Here is a 20,202-nt window from a genome sequence, read left to right as displayed (position 1 = left end):
AATTGTTTTCTTTCAAGAGTAAATTAATTTACAGGCTGTTTGTTTTCATTCATCTCGGAATGGCCTTCATAATTTTTCGCTCCGAAACCCCCCAGCAAGGTTGACCTAAAACAGGATTTTGTATTTGGACAAGGAAATTATTCCCAGGGCCTTTATATAACCTCTGAAATCTGAATTTCAACCTGAATATTTTAAGGGGTACAAGGGAGGTTACAAGGGCTACCAAGAATGGGCGCACGGAGGCGATGGGAGACCTTTGGGATGCTAGGTGGCAGCATACTTACCAGGTAAAATTGTTCTTGGTAATGTGCGCATGATCAGAACTATACGGATGCCATGGAAATTTACCTGGTAAGTCTGCTGCCACCTAGCGCTCCAAAGTCTTCCATTGCCCTCTGTAAAATATCAGCCCTGTATTTGTCTTCTTGTTTTGTGGTGAAGGAAACATATCTCAGTAGTTGGGAACAATCCGTCATCATCAAGTTTTTTTTAAAGTTTTTTTTTATGCTTTTAGATTTTGTATATGCAGCTGCAGTGGGGTGTGGCACCCTTTAAGAGAGCAGTTACCCTTTGACCCATCCAGTGCCGTGTGCATACTTAGCTTTGGGTTTCCATTGTTTTATCAATGTTTTTTTCTCTAGGATTGTAGTATGATGACGTCAATGCATAAGTTAATCTTGAATTGGGAGGGTATATACCTCCAGAAATGAATGACAATAACAAATTACTAGGTGGGAACAAAGAGAAAGGAACTGCATCTTGATGTATAACATTTTGAGAAACAATTTCCTTCGAAGGAATGTGGCTTTAAGGAGAGGGTTTCAAAAACACTCACTTTCAATCTCAGAAAAATTCTCAGATTGTAGATTCCAATTTTGGATTATTCTCCTGCGTGGCCATAACTGCTCCAGATGCTTTTCGTGCCAAGAAACACTGCTCCATTTGAAATGAAATTTTAACAGGTTATAGTTGTAGGCCGATACTCCATTTATATAGGATTAGAAAACAATCAAAAGGTTCCACAAACCAAGGTATACTTTGCTTTAAAAAAAAAATAAAAATTGTTTTAGGCCTTTAAAGCTTCTACATATGAACTGTTAATAACAGACAAACTCAGTGCATGTGACACTGAGGTATTTCACAGTGAGGTAGTTGTCTGCAACTGATGCTTTTTTATGACGATTTATTGACAGTGTTCGCAACTTTAAACAGAGACGCTTAAAAAAAAATGAATGTCCAACACACATTTCCACTTCCTGCTCTATTTGTTCTTATATCATACAGGTTTGATTTAACTTCCTTTAAATCCACCCTTGATGACTTCCTCTCAAAAGATCACACAGCATTGGAAAATCATCAACATTCTACTTCTGCAATGTTTTTTTTTATATAAATATAATTGTCTTTAAAGACACTGGACACTATTGGTAATTGTCAAAGACCAGTCTTCTTACTTGGTGTATCTCAACATATGCATAAAATAACAGACCAGTGAAAATTTGAGCTCAACTGGTCGTCGAAGTTGCAAGATAACAATGAAAGAAAAAACACCCTTGTCACACGAAGTTGTGTGCTTTCAGATGCTTGATTTTGAGACCTCAAATTCTAAATCTGAGGTCTTGAAATCAAATTCGTGGAAAATTACTTCTTTCTCAAAAACTACGTCACTTTGAGGGAGCCGTTTCTCACAATGTTTTATACTATCAACCTCTACCCATTACTCTTTACCAAGTAAGGTTTTATGCAACAATTATTTTGAGTAGTGTCCACTGCCTTTAATATAGCCTTTAGTCTAATAAAGTTTTATTTGGCTTCATTTGTATAGCACTTAAAGTAAATTTAAACTCAAACGCTGTGGAAACTTTCCCCTGGTGGATGAACTGCAATCGTACAAATATTTACAAAGTAAAAACAAATAATAATACCATCATTCTATAAAAATAACAAAATCTCTCTACAAATCTACCTGTATAAATATCACCACAATACATGTTTCCCACGCAGTCTAAGGCCTTGCCCCATCAAGTATATTTTTTCCAGCCTATGTAGGTGTATAGTCTACACACCATGAAGGCTGCAGGTTATTTTTCCACGTTTCCCATTGCCATGGGAGTTTGTGTGTGGGGCATATAATTTGTCAGTGTGTTTGAGTGCTAAGCTCCCTCTACTCTAGTTTCCTGCATGTTCAGAAAACAGTGGCTTTGTATATTAATATCCCACAGACTTGCGGATCACTGTAGTAGTTGGTAGTAGACGACAGTCAGTGTGAGGTTTTATCTGTTGTGCTATCCGGTCATGGAACAGTCGGGTCAAATTGTGGGATAGCGGTGTGGTAACCTCCTTTGGGTAAGAGTGTAATGACTTTGACTCTACCACCAATAGTAGTAGTTTTACTAGCCAAGCTGTGTTGAGTCTGTACCATAGAGCGATAGCTCGTATACAAGCTTCTGAGATCGCGAACAGGATCATGTGCTACTACTGTGTGGATACCGGTTCATGCATCGCTGTTTTTACTGTGGATTAATTTTCCTCTTCTTACACACTGCAAGATTGATTTCTGACTTACGTAAGCTGATTTTCCGTATCGTTATGTGTGTTGCCATGGGAACGCGTTGTGATTTGAAACCAATAGTGTCTGCTAGATTGTCTGGCTTTTTAATTGAGTAAGGCCTCTTCTGTCAGTGTTGAAATAAAGTGGACAACAGTTTTTTGATCCGTGGATGAGGTATGTTTGTGCTTGTAATGTTGTTTAAATTAGTCACACTCTTTTGTATATTACCATGGAGGAAAAATTAGAATCATGTTTTCTTGTACTGTGCTATGCAGAAGAGATGTAAATATAATTTGTTTGGATTATATTGAATTATTGTAGGGTAAATATATATATATTATTATTTTATTTTTTTCATTTTTACAATATTACTTATTTTATGTTTTTTATTTTATTTTTTATTTATTTTTTTTATATATAAACAAGTTACACATCATCCAGCAAATTGTCAACTGACAACAGTTAATTTTCGTGAATTATGTTTGAATTAATCTACCAGATTTGTGATCAAATTATGATTGAAATACTATGTGAAAGCGGGCAAGTTTAACTTCTACCGGTCTCTACTAAGACAGGGAAATGGTTCAATTGTGGGTGTCCCCCCCCCCCCAGCTAGACGCACCTTTAAAAAGCAAATTTATTTCCCTTTTATCTGAAAACTGTAATTTAAGACTGTGGTCGACCCTTCTGTCTGACCCTAACATTGACAGTGCAACTTGGCATAATCAAGCACTAGATATAGCAATCAGTTGCCATTACTATTCTGTGCTGAGTTCTGAATTTCTTAAGTCAGTTTTGAAGTAGCGCATTTGGAAACCTTATGTTTAAGTTTCAACAACTGAAGACCACCACTTCAATGAAAGATTTTTTGAATGATTTTTTTTTAATGAAAGCTGAGGCATTAACTACGATTGATTTTGATATGAAACTATTTTATTTAAAAGACTTTTGGGCGAGGACAACCAATTTTACTTTTTTTTTTTTCTACTCGACTAAGTTATTTTTTTCTACTCAATGTCAAATGAAAGTGAAATTCAAAGGTAATTATGGTAACCTCTATATTCCAATCTTAAACTGCCAACATTATGTTCCTTTTTTTCAAATTAAGATTTCTGGGTTTTTTTCCCCCTGAATTTTAGTCATGTAACTAGAGCCTCCCAGTAGAAATCAACTTGTGTGTTGCATTTCAGTAAGATCTAAAGCAATCACAGTCTTGTGTACTTGAAAGGATTTATGTGATTCACTTCTTTATGACCCGGGTAAATAGACCCGTGTAAATTTTACATGCTTTAGGGTAATAGTGAGAAAAAGGGGGAAAGGATCAAGCATGAATAAAATTTTGCCGGCTGAATCGGGCATTCAAGGATTTTTAAATAAACAAAATATTGACTAGTTCAAATCTGAAAGCTGCAGGCATACTGATTGTAAAGTTCATACCAGTACCAACCCTCCAGAGACCTTCCTCTGCCCAGTCAACAATACTACCAATAGTGTTTATGTTTGCACTGGGAATTAAAATTCTTTACCCTGACATGTATGTAGCACTGTGAACCCAGTAGGCCTATACTTTCTGGAATTCTGTGAATCCCCCAAAAAGTCCACAGGCAAAATCACTGGATTGAAATTCGAACCCATGACCTTTGCATTGCTAGAGCAGATGTCTTACCATAAGACCATTGAGCTTAGCTAAATGGCTAGAGGCAATGTTAAGAAAAAACATTAAAAGACCCCCCCCCCCCCAGCCCATAAAAAAAATAAAACAAATATCAACAACAATGTTGATTACCACAATAACAAAAAGCTGGTATGCATGCACAAGATTTTTTTTTTTTTTTTTTTTTACCAACCGGATCTACTTAATTTTTTTTAAAAGGTTTATATGGTTTGTTTGTGGGAAAACTAGAGCAATGAATTTTGCCGTCAAGGTGGCCCAAGGTATAAATAATTGTACTCACTGCAGTCCTTTTCTAGCACTGGCCCACCAAAATCAAAATTATAGGCAGTTATTAAAGAAAATTAATCCGAAGGTTTATCTAAGGTTTGTGTTTGATGTTCTGAGTAATAGCAGGGCGTGTTATTCTTCACACTTAAATTTTTTATCCTAATTTTGTTTGCACTCAGAAAAACTAGCAAAATTGAAAAAGTCTATAAAAACATAGACAACATGTAGGCCTGCCATTATACTAGCATAAAATTCCTGCTATTGCCAAGGTTAATCAAACTATTATACTATAGACTGTTTGCTCATAGCTTGGGGGGGGGGGTGGATCTTCAGAGGGATTTAAGTAGGATGGTTAATTATACCAATAGTGTCCAGTGTTCTTATTTATACCTTATACAGTTATCAATCAACACCCCCATCCCATCAGCAAAGATCACATTTGAAAGGTGAAAAGGAAAGAAAGTTGGGTGATTTTGTTGTTAACCACATCAGGCTTATTTTGATTTTAGCACTTGGAACTATGATCATAATATGAAGTTCCACACAGGCATCTGGTTTCTGAGAAGTGATAGCATGCGTAAATGTTCTTCGTGCAGGATATGGCACAGGATTCAGCCTCTTGTGGGTGAGGGGGGGGGGGGGGGGAATAGGGGTGCGGAAGTACAAGAAGTTAAGTGGTGCAAGGTGTAAAAATTCATGAGGTCATTTCTTGGAAATGGGTCAATAGCTTCTGGCCGAGATCCAAGTTTTGAAAGTTCTTCGTGCACAGACTTGGCTGTGACGCTATACAAATAAGACCTATTTGAAAGTTGTATTCGACACTTATGACCCTTTAGTAAAATAACTTCTTAAACATAGCCAAGAATTACAAATGGAGTCATATGCAGGAATAGCCAAGTAACCAACATTTGTAGATAAATCCTTTTCAGGCCTACATCGGTTTTAGTGATGTAATGTGTGACGTCTTCTGAAGCCATTTTAATACACAGCAAAAAACAAAAAGCGAAACATAAAAACTAGATTATAAGCTGATGAGACAAAAAGAGTTTTTTTTTATGAAATGAATTTTACACCCATACATAATGAGACATCCTAACCTTGAATTTTGTTAATGGTGGCAACATCCTCGTCCTAATGAGATTGGTCACACCCACTCCTTAGCGCAACGTCTTAAAGAGAAAGCTAATAATCCGATCCTTTGAGAAAAGACGTTAACGGAGAATGATTTAAAGAATCATTGATGCAAAGTCATGAAGGTTTGATAGTCGTTTGATTATGGCTATTGAGTTAGGATAGATTGTGCCATTCGGGCATTAACAGCATTCATAATGTGTAACATTAGAAGGGGGCCTTTTGCTGATTGCTGATATAAATGAAAGGGTCTCTAATCAGACGATCACAATGCAGGGCAGGATGGCTTTTTAATAGATTTGTATCAAAGAAGAGGACTTCATGTAGAGATTTCATCTACCGGGAGTAGAGGCAGAGCCAACCCCTTAATGTCTCCTCGTATCAGTGAAGCAGTCAGTAGAAAACAAATATTGTGAATTAATATAACTATCTATGCCATCAATGGTTGAGAACAGTGGCTGTAAAGGAGCTGGCCTGTAATTGGTTGATTGTCACACGTCCGGGGATGCCACAATGTAAATGACACCCTGCCTAGGATTGTTTAGTGGGGAATATTAGGTTGGGAGTTGGGTTGGGTAGGAACAGATGCGATACTGAGATTTGAACAGCAACAGCTCGATGGGATTCTGGAATGCTCTCTTCGTGACGACACCCATCCCGGTTGGAATCCTTGAGAGTGTAGGGAAGGATTAATTAAACACGATCACCGCGGATCCGCGGGAGATTTATCTTTCCAAGGTTTCCGAGGAGATGAGAAAAGTACATTGGCTTGGACCGGTCAATCTCTTCATTTGAGCTGTCTTTCTGGGGATGCTTCATTTGTTTTTCTGTGGATTGCTTCATTTATTTTGTGGATTCATAATGTTTGATTTGTGAGACATTTCAAACCAGCTACGATTATTCCAAGTATTCTTGAAGATCGACAAGTGACATAGTCTTACGGAGGTTCAGGAGGTATAGAGCTGACCAGTTGATTTCCTCATTTTTCTTGACTGGCTTTTGTTTACACTTAAAGGAACACGTTGCCTTGGGTCGGTCGGGTTGGTCTTTGTAAAGCATTTGTAACTGTTTGTTATAAAATGCATATGATTAGAAAGATATTTTAAAAGTAGAATATAATAATCCACACACAAGTATCACTCGTGTTAGCTCGCAAAGTAAAAGGAAAACCACGCAATTTCGAGGCAAGTGTGGATCATTGTATTCTACTTTTAAAACAACTTTCTACCCATATGCATTTTATAACAAACGGTTTCAAACGCTTTTTATAGACCAACTCGTCCAATCCAAGGCAACGTGTTCCTTAAAGTGTCTCTGAAATCAGACTTTCGCCCATTCTTTCAGCAAGCATGCCCGAGTAGGAGGTGGTATCCTTTATAATTCATACAGAATATGTTAACACTGAGTTAAATTTGGGCGACTGCATCTTCCCAGGATAGTTAATAGATTAATTTCACCTCTTAGACGGCATCCTTGCTTCTGACTCCATTTAACATGATGTCCGTTATGATTATCTTGTCATATGTTTAAAATATTCACAACTTAGGGGTTAGCGAAGTGTATCATTAGTGTCTGAAAAAATTAGCATTAGCCAACGAATTTTTAAAGACACTGGACACTAATGGTAACTGTCAAAAGACCTGTCTTTTCACTTGGAGTATCTCAACATATGCCTAAAATAACAAACCTGTGAAAATTTGAACTCAATCGGTCATCAAAGTTGCGAGATAATAATGAAGAAAAAAAAACACCCTTGTCACACGAAGTTGTGTGCTTTCACATGCTTGATTTCGAGACCTCAATTTCTATCTGAGGTCTCGAAATCAAATTCGTGGAAAATTACTTCTTTTTCGAAAACTACATTACTTCAGAGGGAGCCGTTTCTCACAATGTTTTATACTATCAACCACTCCCCATTACTCGTTACCAAGTAAGGTTTTATACTAAAAATTATTTTGAGTAATTACCAATAGTGTCCACTGCCTTTAGGCGGGTAAATGTTTTAAGGGTCGTGTATAGGCTTTGAGGTTTCAGGCTAGTACATATTTACCCCGGACTCCATGTAGGACAGTTTGTTTTACCATGGTTTTTCCCTATGGATGTATCTAGGCCAGCTATCTCAGAATCTGACTCTTATCGGAAAACTCCAAAAAACATCCATGGAAAGTAGGTCAGAAATGGAAAGCATTTTGTATTTGTTTCATTCCTGGAATATCACCAGCTATTGGCATTTCAGGGCAAGGAACTGGAAAACAGGCAATCAGGGAGTCTCAGTACCTGCTCTGTTTTAAAATGTCAAACGTGTCTACTGAGAAACAGCTTCAATCATTGTTTGACTTTAGCGTTCTTGATCTGAAGCAGTCAGTGTTTTTGACAATTGCAAAGTTTAAAGCTACTGTTCTATTGTCTTTGGCAAGCGATAATGGCAATACACTGTAACCTTTTTAAAGGTTTTTGCCAATAATTAAATGGCATGTGTCAGTTATGCATTTAGCGTAGTCTCAAATCAGAATGTTTAGTTGAAGCGTCACATTGATTTTTGTTCTCCTCCATCTTTTGACAACCGACTCAAGTCATAGATGACAGGCCACTATATGAGGAGTAATTTTAGTATTTGTTTAGCAAATGCTGTTTTTTCTTTCGGGATTCGTGTGAATTCGCTGATTCATCCCTCCATATATACATTTTCCCAAGGGCTTTCTGTTGTAATGACCACGTGCAATAGATCACATGTCTGTCAGTATGAGTTATGGACATCATTTGGTTGTTTAAGCATCAGCTTTAGGGAAGGTAAGTGACAGTATATTAAGGGAGAGTTTTTTTCCGGCCTGGCGCCTTTTTTTTTCATTGTGGATTGTCGAGTCTTCACTAAGACAATCATTGATGACTGCGGAGTCTTGACTGAATGATCCTGTCAGGTGTTGGTTGTTTCCTTGAGTGTGTTTGGATTGTGAATGAAACCTCATTGTTTCTACGAAGCGTCAGTATATTTTTTAGCACCTTCAAAAAAGAATCAATCTTTTAAGTATGACTCGACTTATCTTTGGAATAAAATACCTCATGATTTTTCAGGTATGTAGCCTTGGCAACTTGTCAAGTGCTTTTTGTTCTACTGTTTTTGAGAAAATAAACAAACAATGCCAAGGTCCTCTTGAGCGCAGCTGATAACTTGTGGCAACTTTGAACTTTGCTTTGACCTGAACCATAGTGGATTTTAATTGGGGCTCATTTATAGAGTTTCAGGTATTGACGGCACTTGGTATGAGTCAGTGGCGTTCTGTGGAAGTATTTTGTAATGAAGTTGTGTAACAAGATGTCATATTATCTGTGGCCTTCCAAATTGTTGTGATTCATAATTTTTTTAAATCATCTGTGTAGGCTTCATCATCTGTTAATTACCAGTTACCAAGAAGGCAATCGATATCATCCTCATGATCCTCACCATCGTGTTATACCGCTGGGAAATAACTTGACTGTAAATGTCACAGACAAAACTGGAACCCCCCATTACGGCGAAAAAATCAGGTTTCGGAATTCAAAAGTCTGTTTGAGTCATCAAAGACAACCACATGGAATCTTAGTCTATGAGAGAGTAGACTTGACGTCCAGAAACCTGTGACAGTGATAACGTTTATGGGTTTGTCGTTTACACTTAGTGATTTTATCATCAAACGATAAAGACAAAAATCAGAGACTTCTCCATGAGAATTCTCCACTAGAAACGCTGTAATCCTTTTTTGGTGAGGATGCTTTGAAAGAAGCAGACCAGTCGTGTGTTTTTAGTACAATCCTTCCATCAAGTCACGTTTCGGACTCGGCGGCACAGCCCCCCCCTACAGGCCGTGAATATTCGATTGGATCACACCAAAACAACATTATCGCTGTCCTCATCTGTGGTATGGGGATAATCTGAGAAAGTAATTGCAACGTTATCAGGATCACTCATGACACTTAACTGTTCTTTCATGAGACCGTACGGAGGACACTTTCCATGCTGCTCACCCCGAGCAGGCAACTTAAGCCCAGTATCACCGTTGCTCTCACCATTTCGAGAGCGGAATCCTCCACTGAGTGCTAAAGATCCCGAGATGTCGCGGCTGAGCTTGAAAATACGCAAGCTCTCCGAGCCCGTTTTCAGGTATGTTTGTTGATTTGTATTTCAGGGTGGGATTGGTTTTCTAATGGTACAGATATTAAGTAATAGTGATATTGAGAAAATTGTTTTTTCTCCGAGCTGGGTTTGGTTTACGGGACTTTAATTCCTCAAAGGCTACGGCCTCCAATTATATGGTTTTGGCCTTGGTAACCCATTACAATTTAGTTTGTGTTTTTCACTTAAGAAGTGTGCAGCAGTTTCTGATTGACATGAAATGTGTGTATGCAGGAGTTTGTGCTTTTGTTTTTGCAGAGGGAAAGGTTGTTTTTCCTTTGGTAAAGGGCACCTCCACGAAAGAGTATTTAATTTAATGTTTAATAGTTAAAGGCAGTGAACACTATTGGTAATTGTCAAAGACTAGTCTTCTCACTTGTTGTGTCTCAACATATGCATAAAATAACAAACCTGTGAAAATTTGAGCTCAATCGGTCATCGAACTTCCGAGATAATAATGAAAGAAAAAATACCCTTGTCACACAAAGTTGTGTGCGTTTAGGTGGTTGATTTCGAGACCTCAAGTTCTAAACTTGAGGTCTCGAAATCAAATGCATGGAAAATTACTTCTCTCTCGAAAACTATGGCACTTCAAAGAGAACTGTTTCTCACAATGTTTTATACTATAAACCTCTCCCCATTACTGGTCACCAAGACAGGTTTTATGCTAATAATTATTTTGAGTGATTACCACTGCCTTTAAAGCCATTGGACCCTTTCGGTACAGAAAAAAATATAAAATTTCACAGATTTACAAATAATTGACAGGGTTTACAGAAGGTAATGGTGAAAGACTTCTCTTGAAATCTTAGTCCATGAAATGCTTTACTTTTTGAGAAAACAGTAAAACAATATAAATTCTCGTTAGCGAGAATTACGGATTTATTTTAAACACATGTCATGACACGTCGAAACGCGCGGAAACAATAGTGGGTTTTCCCGTTATTTTCTCCCGACTCCGATGACCGATTGAGCCTAAATTTTCACAGGTTTGTTATTTTATATAGAGGTTGTGATACACGAAGTGTGGGACTTGGACAATACTGTTTACCGAAAGTGTATAATGGCTTTAAGGGGCACCTGAGGCAATGGCCAGGGGCATTAAAGCATTGCCTCTGTTACCTTAATGACATGCTGGAGACTTTTGAAACAAAAGGAATCAACTCTAGATGGTTTGACAGAGAAACCTGCCAAAATTTGATTTTGTGTCTAAAACAAAATGGTAGAACCAGTATCCAACCAGTATACGCGCTACATACAAAGTATGGACCTGAGAACAAAAGAGATCCACATAATGTACACATGTAGGGACTTGTAACACTCAACTGTTGGATCTAGAAACACCATGTCAAACAATTTCAGAAAATTTCAAAAACATTCTTAAATTTGTTCTCGTCTGATACATTTACATGTAAATGGCAGATTAAGCAAGGTGTTTAAATACAAAATCCTTGGATCAGTCCAAAAGATGCTCAGAAACCTCCCTGGCAAGAACCCCGTACACGTTATCTTCAAGATTTTGTTGAGAACAGTTGAAGGAAAATTGGTTATTGACAAGTCTGCTTAGAAAACACCTGCTCAATGTATGACATCCTGAACTGTGAACAAAACGAAGTTACTTTTTCACTCGGGGGTAATATTGACTTTTTTTCCCCAACACGCAGCTGGCCAAAGAGAGCCGTCAGAAGGTTTCGTTGGATAAGAAATCAATTCGGTCAAGTGTCTTTATAGACAAATATCAGAGCCTTTTTGCTGTTTTCATTTTGGAAAGCTTAAGTGAAACTCAGACTTATTTTTTTTCCCTAGAAATCTACCTTTGACTTCATGTTTTGGTGTTTTTATGTTCATTGATGATTAAACTAATTTTCCATTGAAAAATGTTCAAATGTGATACGAAGTGACCTCTCGTAATCAAGCACTATTATTACTGTTACTAGATATTTCTTGTAATGAAACCAATAATAAGAGAACTTAATTACTGTCTCTCGCAAGCCTGAGGAAACCTGTAAACAAGAGTGCTGATGTGATGCAAGTGTCATGACCGGAACTCGAACCCACACTAGGCTGATCAGAAACACGCACGGAGCTCGAGTCCAGTGCTCTGGACTGCTCAACTACAACACGCCATATTCGGTGGTCTAGTCTTACTAAGAAATTCATTGCTCTCCTGGCTGAGGAATGCTGCGCTTACGGCATCCTTTAAAGCACACAATTGTATCGACCATAAATGCAAAATTTGTCTGTAACAGTATCTGTACGTTGGCGAAACCCGAAAAAGCAAAAGTTCTTGAGCAGAGTATGAGAAGTTCAAGCAGAGTGAGAGTTTTTATTTGCGGAGCATTTAGGAAGAGTTTTGGAATTGAAAAGTTTAAATATACAATTTTTCAAGAAGTTTAATTTTGTTAACAACACAAGACTTTAAAGATGTTAGTTTGACATCAAGGATAAACAATATACCTTTGTTATTTTTACCCCTACTCACCATTGTAATACTAAGGACTGTTTCCTGAGTTCTATAAAAAAAATACAGGGTACAATTACTCGGCTGGGATTCGAACCCATGATCTTTGCATTGCTAGAGCAGATGTCTTACCACGAGACATGTCTTTGCACTGCAGCATGTACCGCAATGATTTAATAGATGTTAATTAGGTTCCCGGGATTTTGCAAGCAAGACTTAATTGGTACACTGGCTCAGTGCATAAATTACTGGACTGTTGTTGTGTTATCCTGATGTTGATGTTCATTAGAACATGGAGGAAGGAATTAGAAGAACTAGTTCTGTCCAGCAAAACCACTCCGCCATCGGGGAATTTGTGTGCTTATAATAACTGTACACAATTGTGCACCAGATTGTGTGGATATTTGTCTTCGCTGCTTTAGAAAAAAATATCAGTTGAAAATATTGGTTTTGCACCTTTGCTTCCTGTTTACACAACATCAATAGATGTATTCAATAATTATATTTACCTCCAGCAGATCACTATTGTTTATTTCATTGTTTGATCAACACAGCTGTCCCTAAGAGAGAGAAAAAAAAACATCAATATTTATTGAAACAAAGACCGCTCTTTGACCTTTAGAGTTATGTTGTATATTGATCAGACTAATTTAATTTCTAAGTAATTTTCTCCAGAAACAATGGCATCTCTTAAGTGCTTAATCGATGCAAGTTGCCTTAAAGGAAGGGTATTTATTGACGGAAATAGAGGATCAGGTTGAAATGAAAAAGCAAGTTAAGTGAAACATTGGACAAGGAAGTGTCTGAGTACGATTGATTGTTGGAGTAGACAGCGGTAGTGCGTACATGTGGGGGTGTTTCAACCTAGGTTTTGTAATCACTCTTAACATTAATGGCAACACAAACTTTCGGTTAGAAACCTATAGCCTTTCGATAGTATACCGGTGAGGCATTTTGAGAAACAATTTCTTGTTCCCCAAAATTTGAATCTAAGAAGCGTTACGGCAATATGTATGCCAAACAACCAGGATCACCTGCGCGAACCCCTTCTCTTCACGATAAATGCAGTGGGTTCTTTTGCGTGCATTAAACAACACACGGGATCAACGGCTTAACGTCAATATCTTGAATTTGCGCTTGCAACTTGAACTGGCTTCATCAGGAAATACATTTTGTTATTCAATTGATTCAAATACCATACAATCCACTTTTGATTTCCAACTTCAGATTTGTAAATGTCTGAACAAAATTTTTACCAATCGACCCGCACCACTGTTTTAAGTGTTTATTTTTATTGAACATGTAGTTTTTTGTTCTTCATTTATTTTATTTGACCCATCGTAAACAACATTTTTAAAAACATCGATCAATTTGATCGATCAATTTGGCGCCTGAAAGTAATGAATGTGATTATATTAATATGCAATAGTAGTCTAATGAAAACTGTAATATTTTATTATTGACATGAGTGGCCTAGCTATAATAATCCCCACAGTGCTAAGGAATTATCCTGACGCTATGTTCTTACACAGACTCTTTCTCATTGCCCTCGACATAGGGGGCGACATACCCTGACATATACCTGATCTATATATAGAATTAACTTGCAAACATTAGCGGGTTCGGACTGTATGCTGTGATGTTGAAAGCATCATCATAAATGTCACCGATTTATATTTACATTAGACTCCCCCCCCCTCTCCCATTGCCCCATTGCATCTCTGATGATCAGACATCCATTGCATATGCTTGAAATGGCAAATAATGTGAATCGTATATCTAGTTGATTTTTAAAGGCACTGTACACGTTTGGTAATTGTCAAAGACCCAGTGTTCTCACTTGGTGTATCCCATCATAACCATAAAGTAACAAGCCTGTGAAAATTTGGGCTCAATTGGTCATTGAAGTTGCGAGAAAATGATGTAAAAAAAACAGTTAATTGTTGGGGAGAATTTGTGTGCTTTCAGATAGAAATAAAAGAATCCTAGCTAGAAGTCTTTTAATATTTGAGTGAGAAATTACCTCTTTCTCAGAAACTACGTTACTTCAGAGGGATTCGTTTCCCACATTGTTTTATATTATCAACAGCTCTCCAATGCTTTTCACCAAGTCAGTTTTTAAGTTAATATTTGTTCTGATTAGTTACCAAACGTGTACCTTCCCTTTAAAGATTAGACCCCCCCCCCACACCGACTTCATGGGTAAAAAAAAACATATATGTGAATGCTAATATGGACTTTGCATCTTTTATTAGCTTCTCGTCATTTCTGTGCATGATTGACATCCATTGCATAGGCTTTGGAAAATAAAAAAGTGAATTGTATACCAATCCAGACGATCAATCTAAAGTTGAACATTTTAAAGATAAATTTGAAACGCTACAGTCAAGCTGAAGAAAAGATAATGCGGTATTCTTGTTCTGTATTTCCACCCCCTTGATTTTAAAGAGGTAACTTAAAAGGGAATTGCTGCTATCCATTGTATTTGCTTTTTATTTCTTTAAACATTCCAATCTACTTTTGTATTTCCTTAGAGAATTCCACATTCCCATCAATCAAAGATCAGTTGCTCTTTCATGAACAGAGTGTAAAACTGAGCTACATTTTTACCTTATTGGTGAAACATTCGGAGAGACTCGGAATCATTAATCCAATAATTCCATTAAATCATTACTATTTAATAATCCATTAGAATTCGTTCTTGGGAAAAATGAGTGAATAGTCAATATAAGAGGGAGACAGACACACTTGCTTTTATTTTTTTTTAAAGGTCGCCAATGAAAAATCTTGAAAAGTAAGGACCTGATGAAAAAAAGATTTTCTGTTATTTTCTCATGAAAAGAAAGGCAGTCCTCTTGTGGAAGGGGGAGGGGGTCGTTAAAGCCCAATCTCAGCAAATCATTGGTTGGGTTGTTTGTGGAGGATTTACAATCTTTGATTGAATTCAAAAATATATATAAACTCCAAATGTTTCAACTTTTTCCTTTAATGGAAAGCAGAGAGTATAATGACATACCATTACTTCGGAAATTAGTGATCCAGTATGAAACAGTGCATTTGCCAAGAGACCTTATAACCAATGTGTGCAGTGCATCAGAAATCAATGTGTTTTTATCCATTAGCCATGGTTTAAGGTTGGTTTCCTGAAATCCATGGGAAGGTCGTTCAGGTTGTTTCCCCACCAAAACAACAGATTTAACAATTTGTTAATTGAAGTGTCATATTTATATTCTGTATGTATTGCTCTTTGTACAGAGTTTGTGCAACCTTTAAAAAAAATACCCATGTTGACCAGGGTTTGTACAACCTTAAAAAAAATACCCATGTTGACACTTTATTATCAATGTACAGTAACAGTTCTCAGATTAAAATTGCTGTGTGTTAAAAACTTACATCTTTTTAAAAATGCTTTTATACTATTGAAAGCTCCTGTAGGTTTCTATTGCTATTGATTTTATGAGTGACTACCAATGTTTACCTTCCCTTTACAGTCACTGTGGACTATTGGTAATTACTCAAAATAAATTTTAGCATAAAACCTTACTTGGTAACGAGTAACGGAGAGCTGTTGATAGTATAAAACATTGTGAGGAACGACTTCCTGTGAAGTTTTTAGAAAGGAGGTAATTTCTCACTAAAATAATAAAAGACATCTGGCCAGAAGTCTTTTATTCCTATCTGAAAGCACACTTTTTTGTACAGCAAGGGTGTTTCTTTCTTTCATCTTTTTCAACTTCAACGGCCAATGTTGAGCTGAAATTTTCACCAGGCTTGTTATATTATAATGTACGTTGGGATACACCAAGTGAGAATACTGGTCTTTACAATTGCCAATGTATACCTTCCCTTTAACAGCTGAAAACCTTATTGATGGTAAACCACAGGGTGGCCTTTTCTTGTAACTAATGTCCACTAATGCTTTAATAATTGTTTGTGTCAATAACACATTGTGCAGATCCTCCCTAACAAACAATGAATAGTTTCTCTTAGTAGGGGGTTTATTTGTCCTAACTGTTTACTTATTAGAAAATATTTGTAACTGACGTCAATCGTAGAAAGAGTACATTTCAACTTGCTGGGTGGTAAAGTACAGAATTATATTTAGAATTAAGTGATTATTATAATGGATAATTGTAACATTTGTACCAGTGATAAACAGTTTATTTGTCCTAACTATCAGAAGTAAGAAGGGGCCTACTAGTATTCTCCACATTCCAAAACTACTTCGTGAAATTAGAATAAATAGCAAGACAAAGTTTGCATACAATAAAATGTTCACAGCATAGTAGTACATGGTGTTACTACAAACCAAATATTCATGTACAATGACACCTCAACGTGCAATGCGTCAAAACCTACAACTATCTGCAAATTACAATGGTTTTTAACTGACGTTAGTCATACACAGAGTATATGCCAGCTTGTTGGATGTTAAGTACAGATTTTTATTTGGAGTTAGTTAAGATATTAATTTATTATCTGCATCCACGAAAAAGAATATGCCAAAATAGTAATTCAAAGGGTTGGTTTTTTTTAAGAGAAGAATTTCATCGTATTTATAAAATGAGGATGTTTAATTTTTTCTAAATAGGGAAAACCTTCATATTTGTTCTACTTTAGTGTGTAGAATACTTTAATAGAATCCTGAATCCATGGGTCAGTTTGAGATTTTCTTGTCACCATAGAGAGTTTTTATGTAAGACACTGATGGCAAAAGACAAAATCTGAAAAATTGTAAAAAAAATTAATAGAAAGAAAAAATTCACTTTTTGAAAATTGGTTCAAAAGTTTGGGGGTTTTCCAGCAGAACCAGTCACAACTCTGTACAACAATTACTTCAACAAATGCTGAAGGTTATCATAACACAGTCATTACAAATAGTTTTGTTGAATGTAAGTTAGAATCAACATTCCTTTAACACACACATGTTGCACACAGCAGAAATAAAATTACTTTATTTAGATGACCTTTAATGTGTTTTTAGACAACCCCCTTTATCCAGGTGCAAACCCCACAGCATGGCGGTAAAATACCTCCACGATCAGTGTGTACAGTAGACCCTAAGGGCGCTATATAGGCAAAGACATAACTGCGATATTATCATCGTTATGTAAAATTAAAATTGAATTGGATGAAATTGTATTCCCCACAGCCACAGCTGGCAGTGATTGCTGTTTGCCTCAGTCGGATGAACTAGACCCAAGTTTATAAAGCTGTTAAACAGAAAACACTGCTTATAGCAAACTCTTGTGCTGAGCAAAAAGTGAGTGGGACACCATTCACACAGTAGCAAACTTAATGTAATTTTGTCTGGTAACCTATTTCTGCTAAGCAATACTTGTTTGCGCTTAGCAAATTTGTGTGCACAGGCTTTATGAGTATGCAGTAGAACAATCCAGCTGTTTTGATTAATCAATACTTTCCCCATATCTTTACAATGCCTCAAATTCCAAATACTTTTCCTGACAGCAGTTTGACATGTTTCCTGCCTCCGCTTTATGGGATTGAGGTACCTGACTATTTTGTTTTACTTTCCAGCCTCGGTTTGGTTACATTGGTTACAATAGGGACAAACAAGATGGGTACCACATTGAAAATGGTGGCTTTTAACGATTTTTCTGAAGATATTTATTTATGATATTTTTTTAAAAGTAAACAAAATAATATCTGGTAATAACAACCTGTAGTTTTTGTGAGCTTATCTGAATAGGCCTGTCAAAGCATCATGTGTTATTACTATACCTCATACATAATCATGACAGAGAGTCGAGTTCTCATTGGTCCATTCATCACCACGTGCCAGGTGTTAATTTTGCTAACTACCAAGCGCGCACGTGAGTATTCACGCAAGTAGTGAATGCGCATGACAAGTTATAGTTCCCCGGGAGCTATTCTACTTGTCATGCGCAATACCATTGCGCGACGTCATCCCCGGGCGCTATTGATTGTGGCATTGTTTGTATACACGCACGAGCAGCGCTCCCTAAGCGACATCCAACACATGAACAAACTTATCATGTGCATTTTGTTTCACAGTAATCATTTTCTCTTGTTCAAAACTCATGTTCCGGTAACTGAATATGTATGAAGTATAGTAAAACAAATATAACATGGTTTATTTTCGGGTGACTAGTCGATGAGCTCGGTATTGGAAGTTGACAAACTAGTTCCCTCGGCTTCACCTCGGGAACTAGTTTGTCAACTTCCAATACCTCGGGGAGCTAATATCGACTAGTCACCCTCAAACCATGTTATATTTGTATATTATAGACTTTTCTATTGTTGATAAACAAACTGCCCTGACTGGCAGAATGTTAGCAAAACATTGAATCTTGTTTACACAGATAGTGTTATCAAATTCAACACGTCCGCACCGCAATGCAAATTGTCATTAAGCAACGCAAATTGTCATTTAAAAACAAATATATATTTGGTTTTGCTTTGTTTCCAACAAAATTCAACACGATTAATTTAATATTTTGTAATATTGTTACCACTGTCTCTATCTGATTTTGTTTTGCGTTTAGGGTTTTCCGTAGTTTATGAACCAATAAACAAACTTTGGTGTGACGTTTGTGCACCCTGAAGTATTCCTTGAAACCAATCTCAACTCCTTAATGTAGCACCGCGGCAGCAGCCAAATGAGCGGACATATTCCTAATCATTTTATTTTTTGGGGTTTTACTGCGCCTTGAACACGCAGCAGGGTGGATATGTGCGCATTACAAGTCTTATTATTATTATCATTCACATCAGCAATCTCCTGAATGATAAGATGCATTTACATAAGTTCAGTGTCTTGCTCGAGGACACCAGTTTCACGATGGGGACTTGCACCCCCGCACTCCAAAATACTCAACCACTAGAACCTTGGTTCAACGCACTTTTCCGCTCACGGCCCTGACTGAACATTAACAAAGACCTTTTTGAAAGTTGAATGAACTGTCATGAAAATAGTCATTAGCCAATCAGTGCTATTATTTGACTTGCGTCACCAATTGATTTATCGTCAGACTGTGTGAGTCAGTTGAGGAAGATCTTAAGAAAGCTATTATTTATTTACCAGCTTTGAGGATGTGGATTAAGTTCTTAGCATTCTGTTGGTACTGATGAGCCTATGAGTTATTTGATTGCTAAGCCTGAAAATTTAGTTCATCGGTGAAAAACAAAGTCTCGTTTCAAAGATTTTCCAATAAGTCTGAAGAGGTTTGTGGTTGGCTAAATCTCCTTTTTAAGTTGAATTGACTTGTAAGACTTGAATTTCATGAAAAAAGAGTCAAGGTCAAAAAAATTGCATCTGAAAGCAGATTGTACTTTTGGTAATTTGCTCCAGAAGTTAATGACCATACAAATTTAATCGGTAAAGAGCACTACAGGAGAGCTTCTTTTAAAACGTTGTTAGAAATGAACCACTTTGAAGTAATGTAGTAAAAAAAAGTTTAGAAAAAGGGATAATTTTTACCAACACATTTGAAACTGAGAAAAGCCACCTGTATGTATATGTATCTCTCTTAAAGGGAGGGTAAACCTATTGTAACAACTTCAAAAAGGATTGACAACAACAACTTGAGAGCTTTTGATATTATAAAATTTTGTTGGAAACGGAGCCCTTTGAAGTAATATAGTTTTGAAGAAAGGGGTCATTTTCCACCTACAAATTTTGATCTGAGAAAAGGCTTCAGGGGTAAATTATATTCAACAAGGATGTTTTTTTTTGGGTTTTTTGGCCATCTTTTCTTGCACTTTCGATAACCAAATGGCAGAAATTTTTACCGGTTTGTTATTTTATGCATATATATGTTGAAGAAACTTGAATAAATTTCCCCCTCCAGGGGAAAAAAAAAAAAAAAAAAAAAATATATATATATATATGTTGGGGCACACTAAGTGAGAATACTGTTCTCTGACAATTTCCAAAAGTTGACCTTGCCTTTAAAGCCATTGGACACTTTCGGTAAACAGTATTG

The 20,202-nt window shown here is 36.8% G+C and overlaps 1 protein-coding gene across 5 annotated transcripts in view; it reads left to right on the top strand.

The window, feature by feature from the left end:
* LOC139945725 (3',5'-cyclic-AMP phosphodiesterase 4C-like) overlaps positions 1-20,202 on the top strand; it is a 126,022-nt gene that overhangs the window by 62,840 nt on the left and 42,980 nt on the right. The window contains exons 1-2 of one of the 5 annotated variants that reach the window (XM_071943094.1): positions 2,279-2,346; positions 9,003-9,762. The exons of 3 other annotated variants lie outside the window; for them this stretch is intronic. In XM_071943094.1, the coding sequence (XP_071799195.1) occupies positions 9,569-9,762 (194 nt within the window). In that variant the 5' untranslated portion in view covers positions 2,279-2,346; positions 9,003-9,568. Of the gene's footprint in view, positions 1-2,278; positions 2,726-9,002; positions 9,763-20,202 lie in introns of those variants that run through there. One more of the 5 variants, XM_071943093.1, reaches the window with a different exon arrangement.

This window comes from Asterias amurensis, chromosome 13, assembly GCF_032118995.1.
Source record: "Asterias amurensis chromosome 13, ASM3211899v1".
Taxonomy (NCBI): Eukaryota; Metazoa; Echinodermata; class Asteroidea; order Forcipulatida; family Asteriidae; genus Asterias; species Asterias amurensis.
The sequence above is the reverse complement of the archived record's forward strand: the minus strand, read 5'-3'. Positions and strand labels throughout refer to the sequence as shown.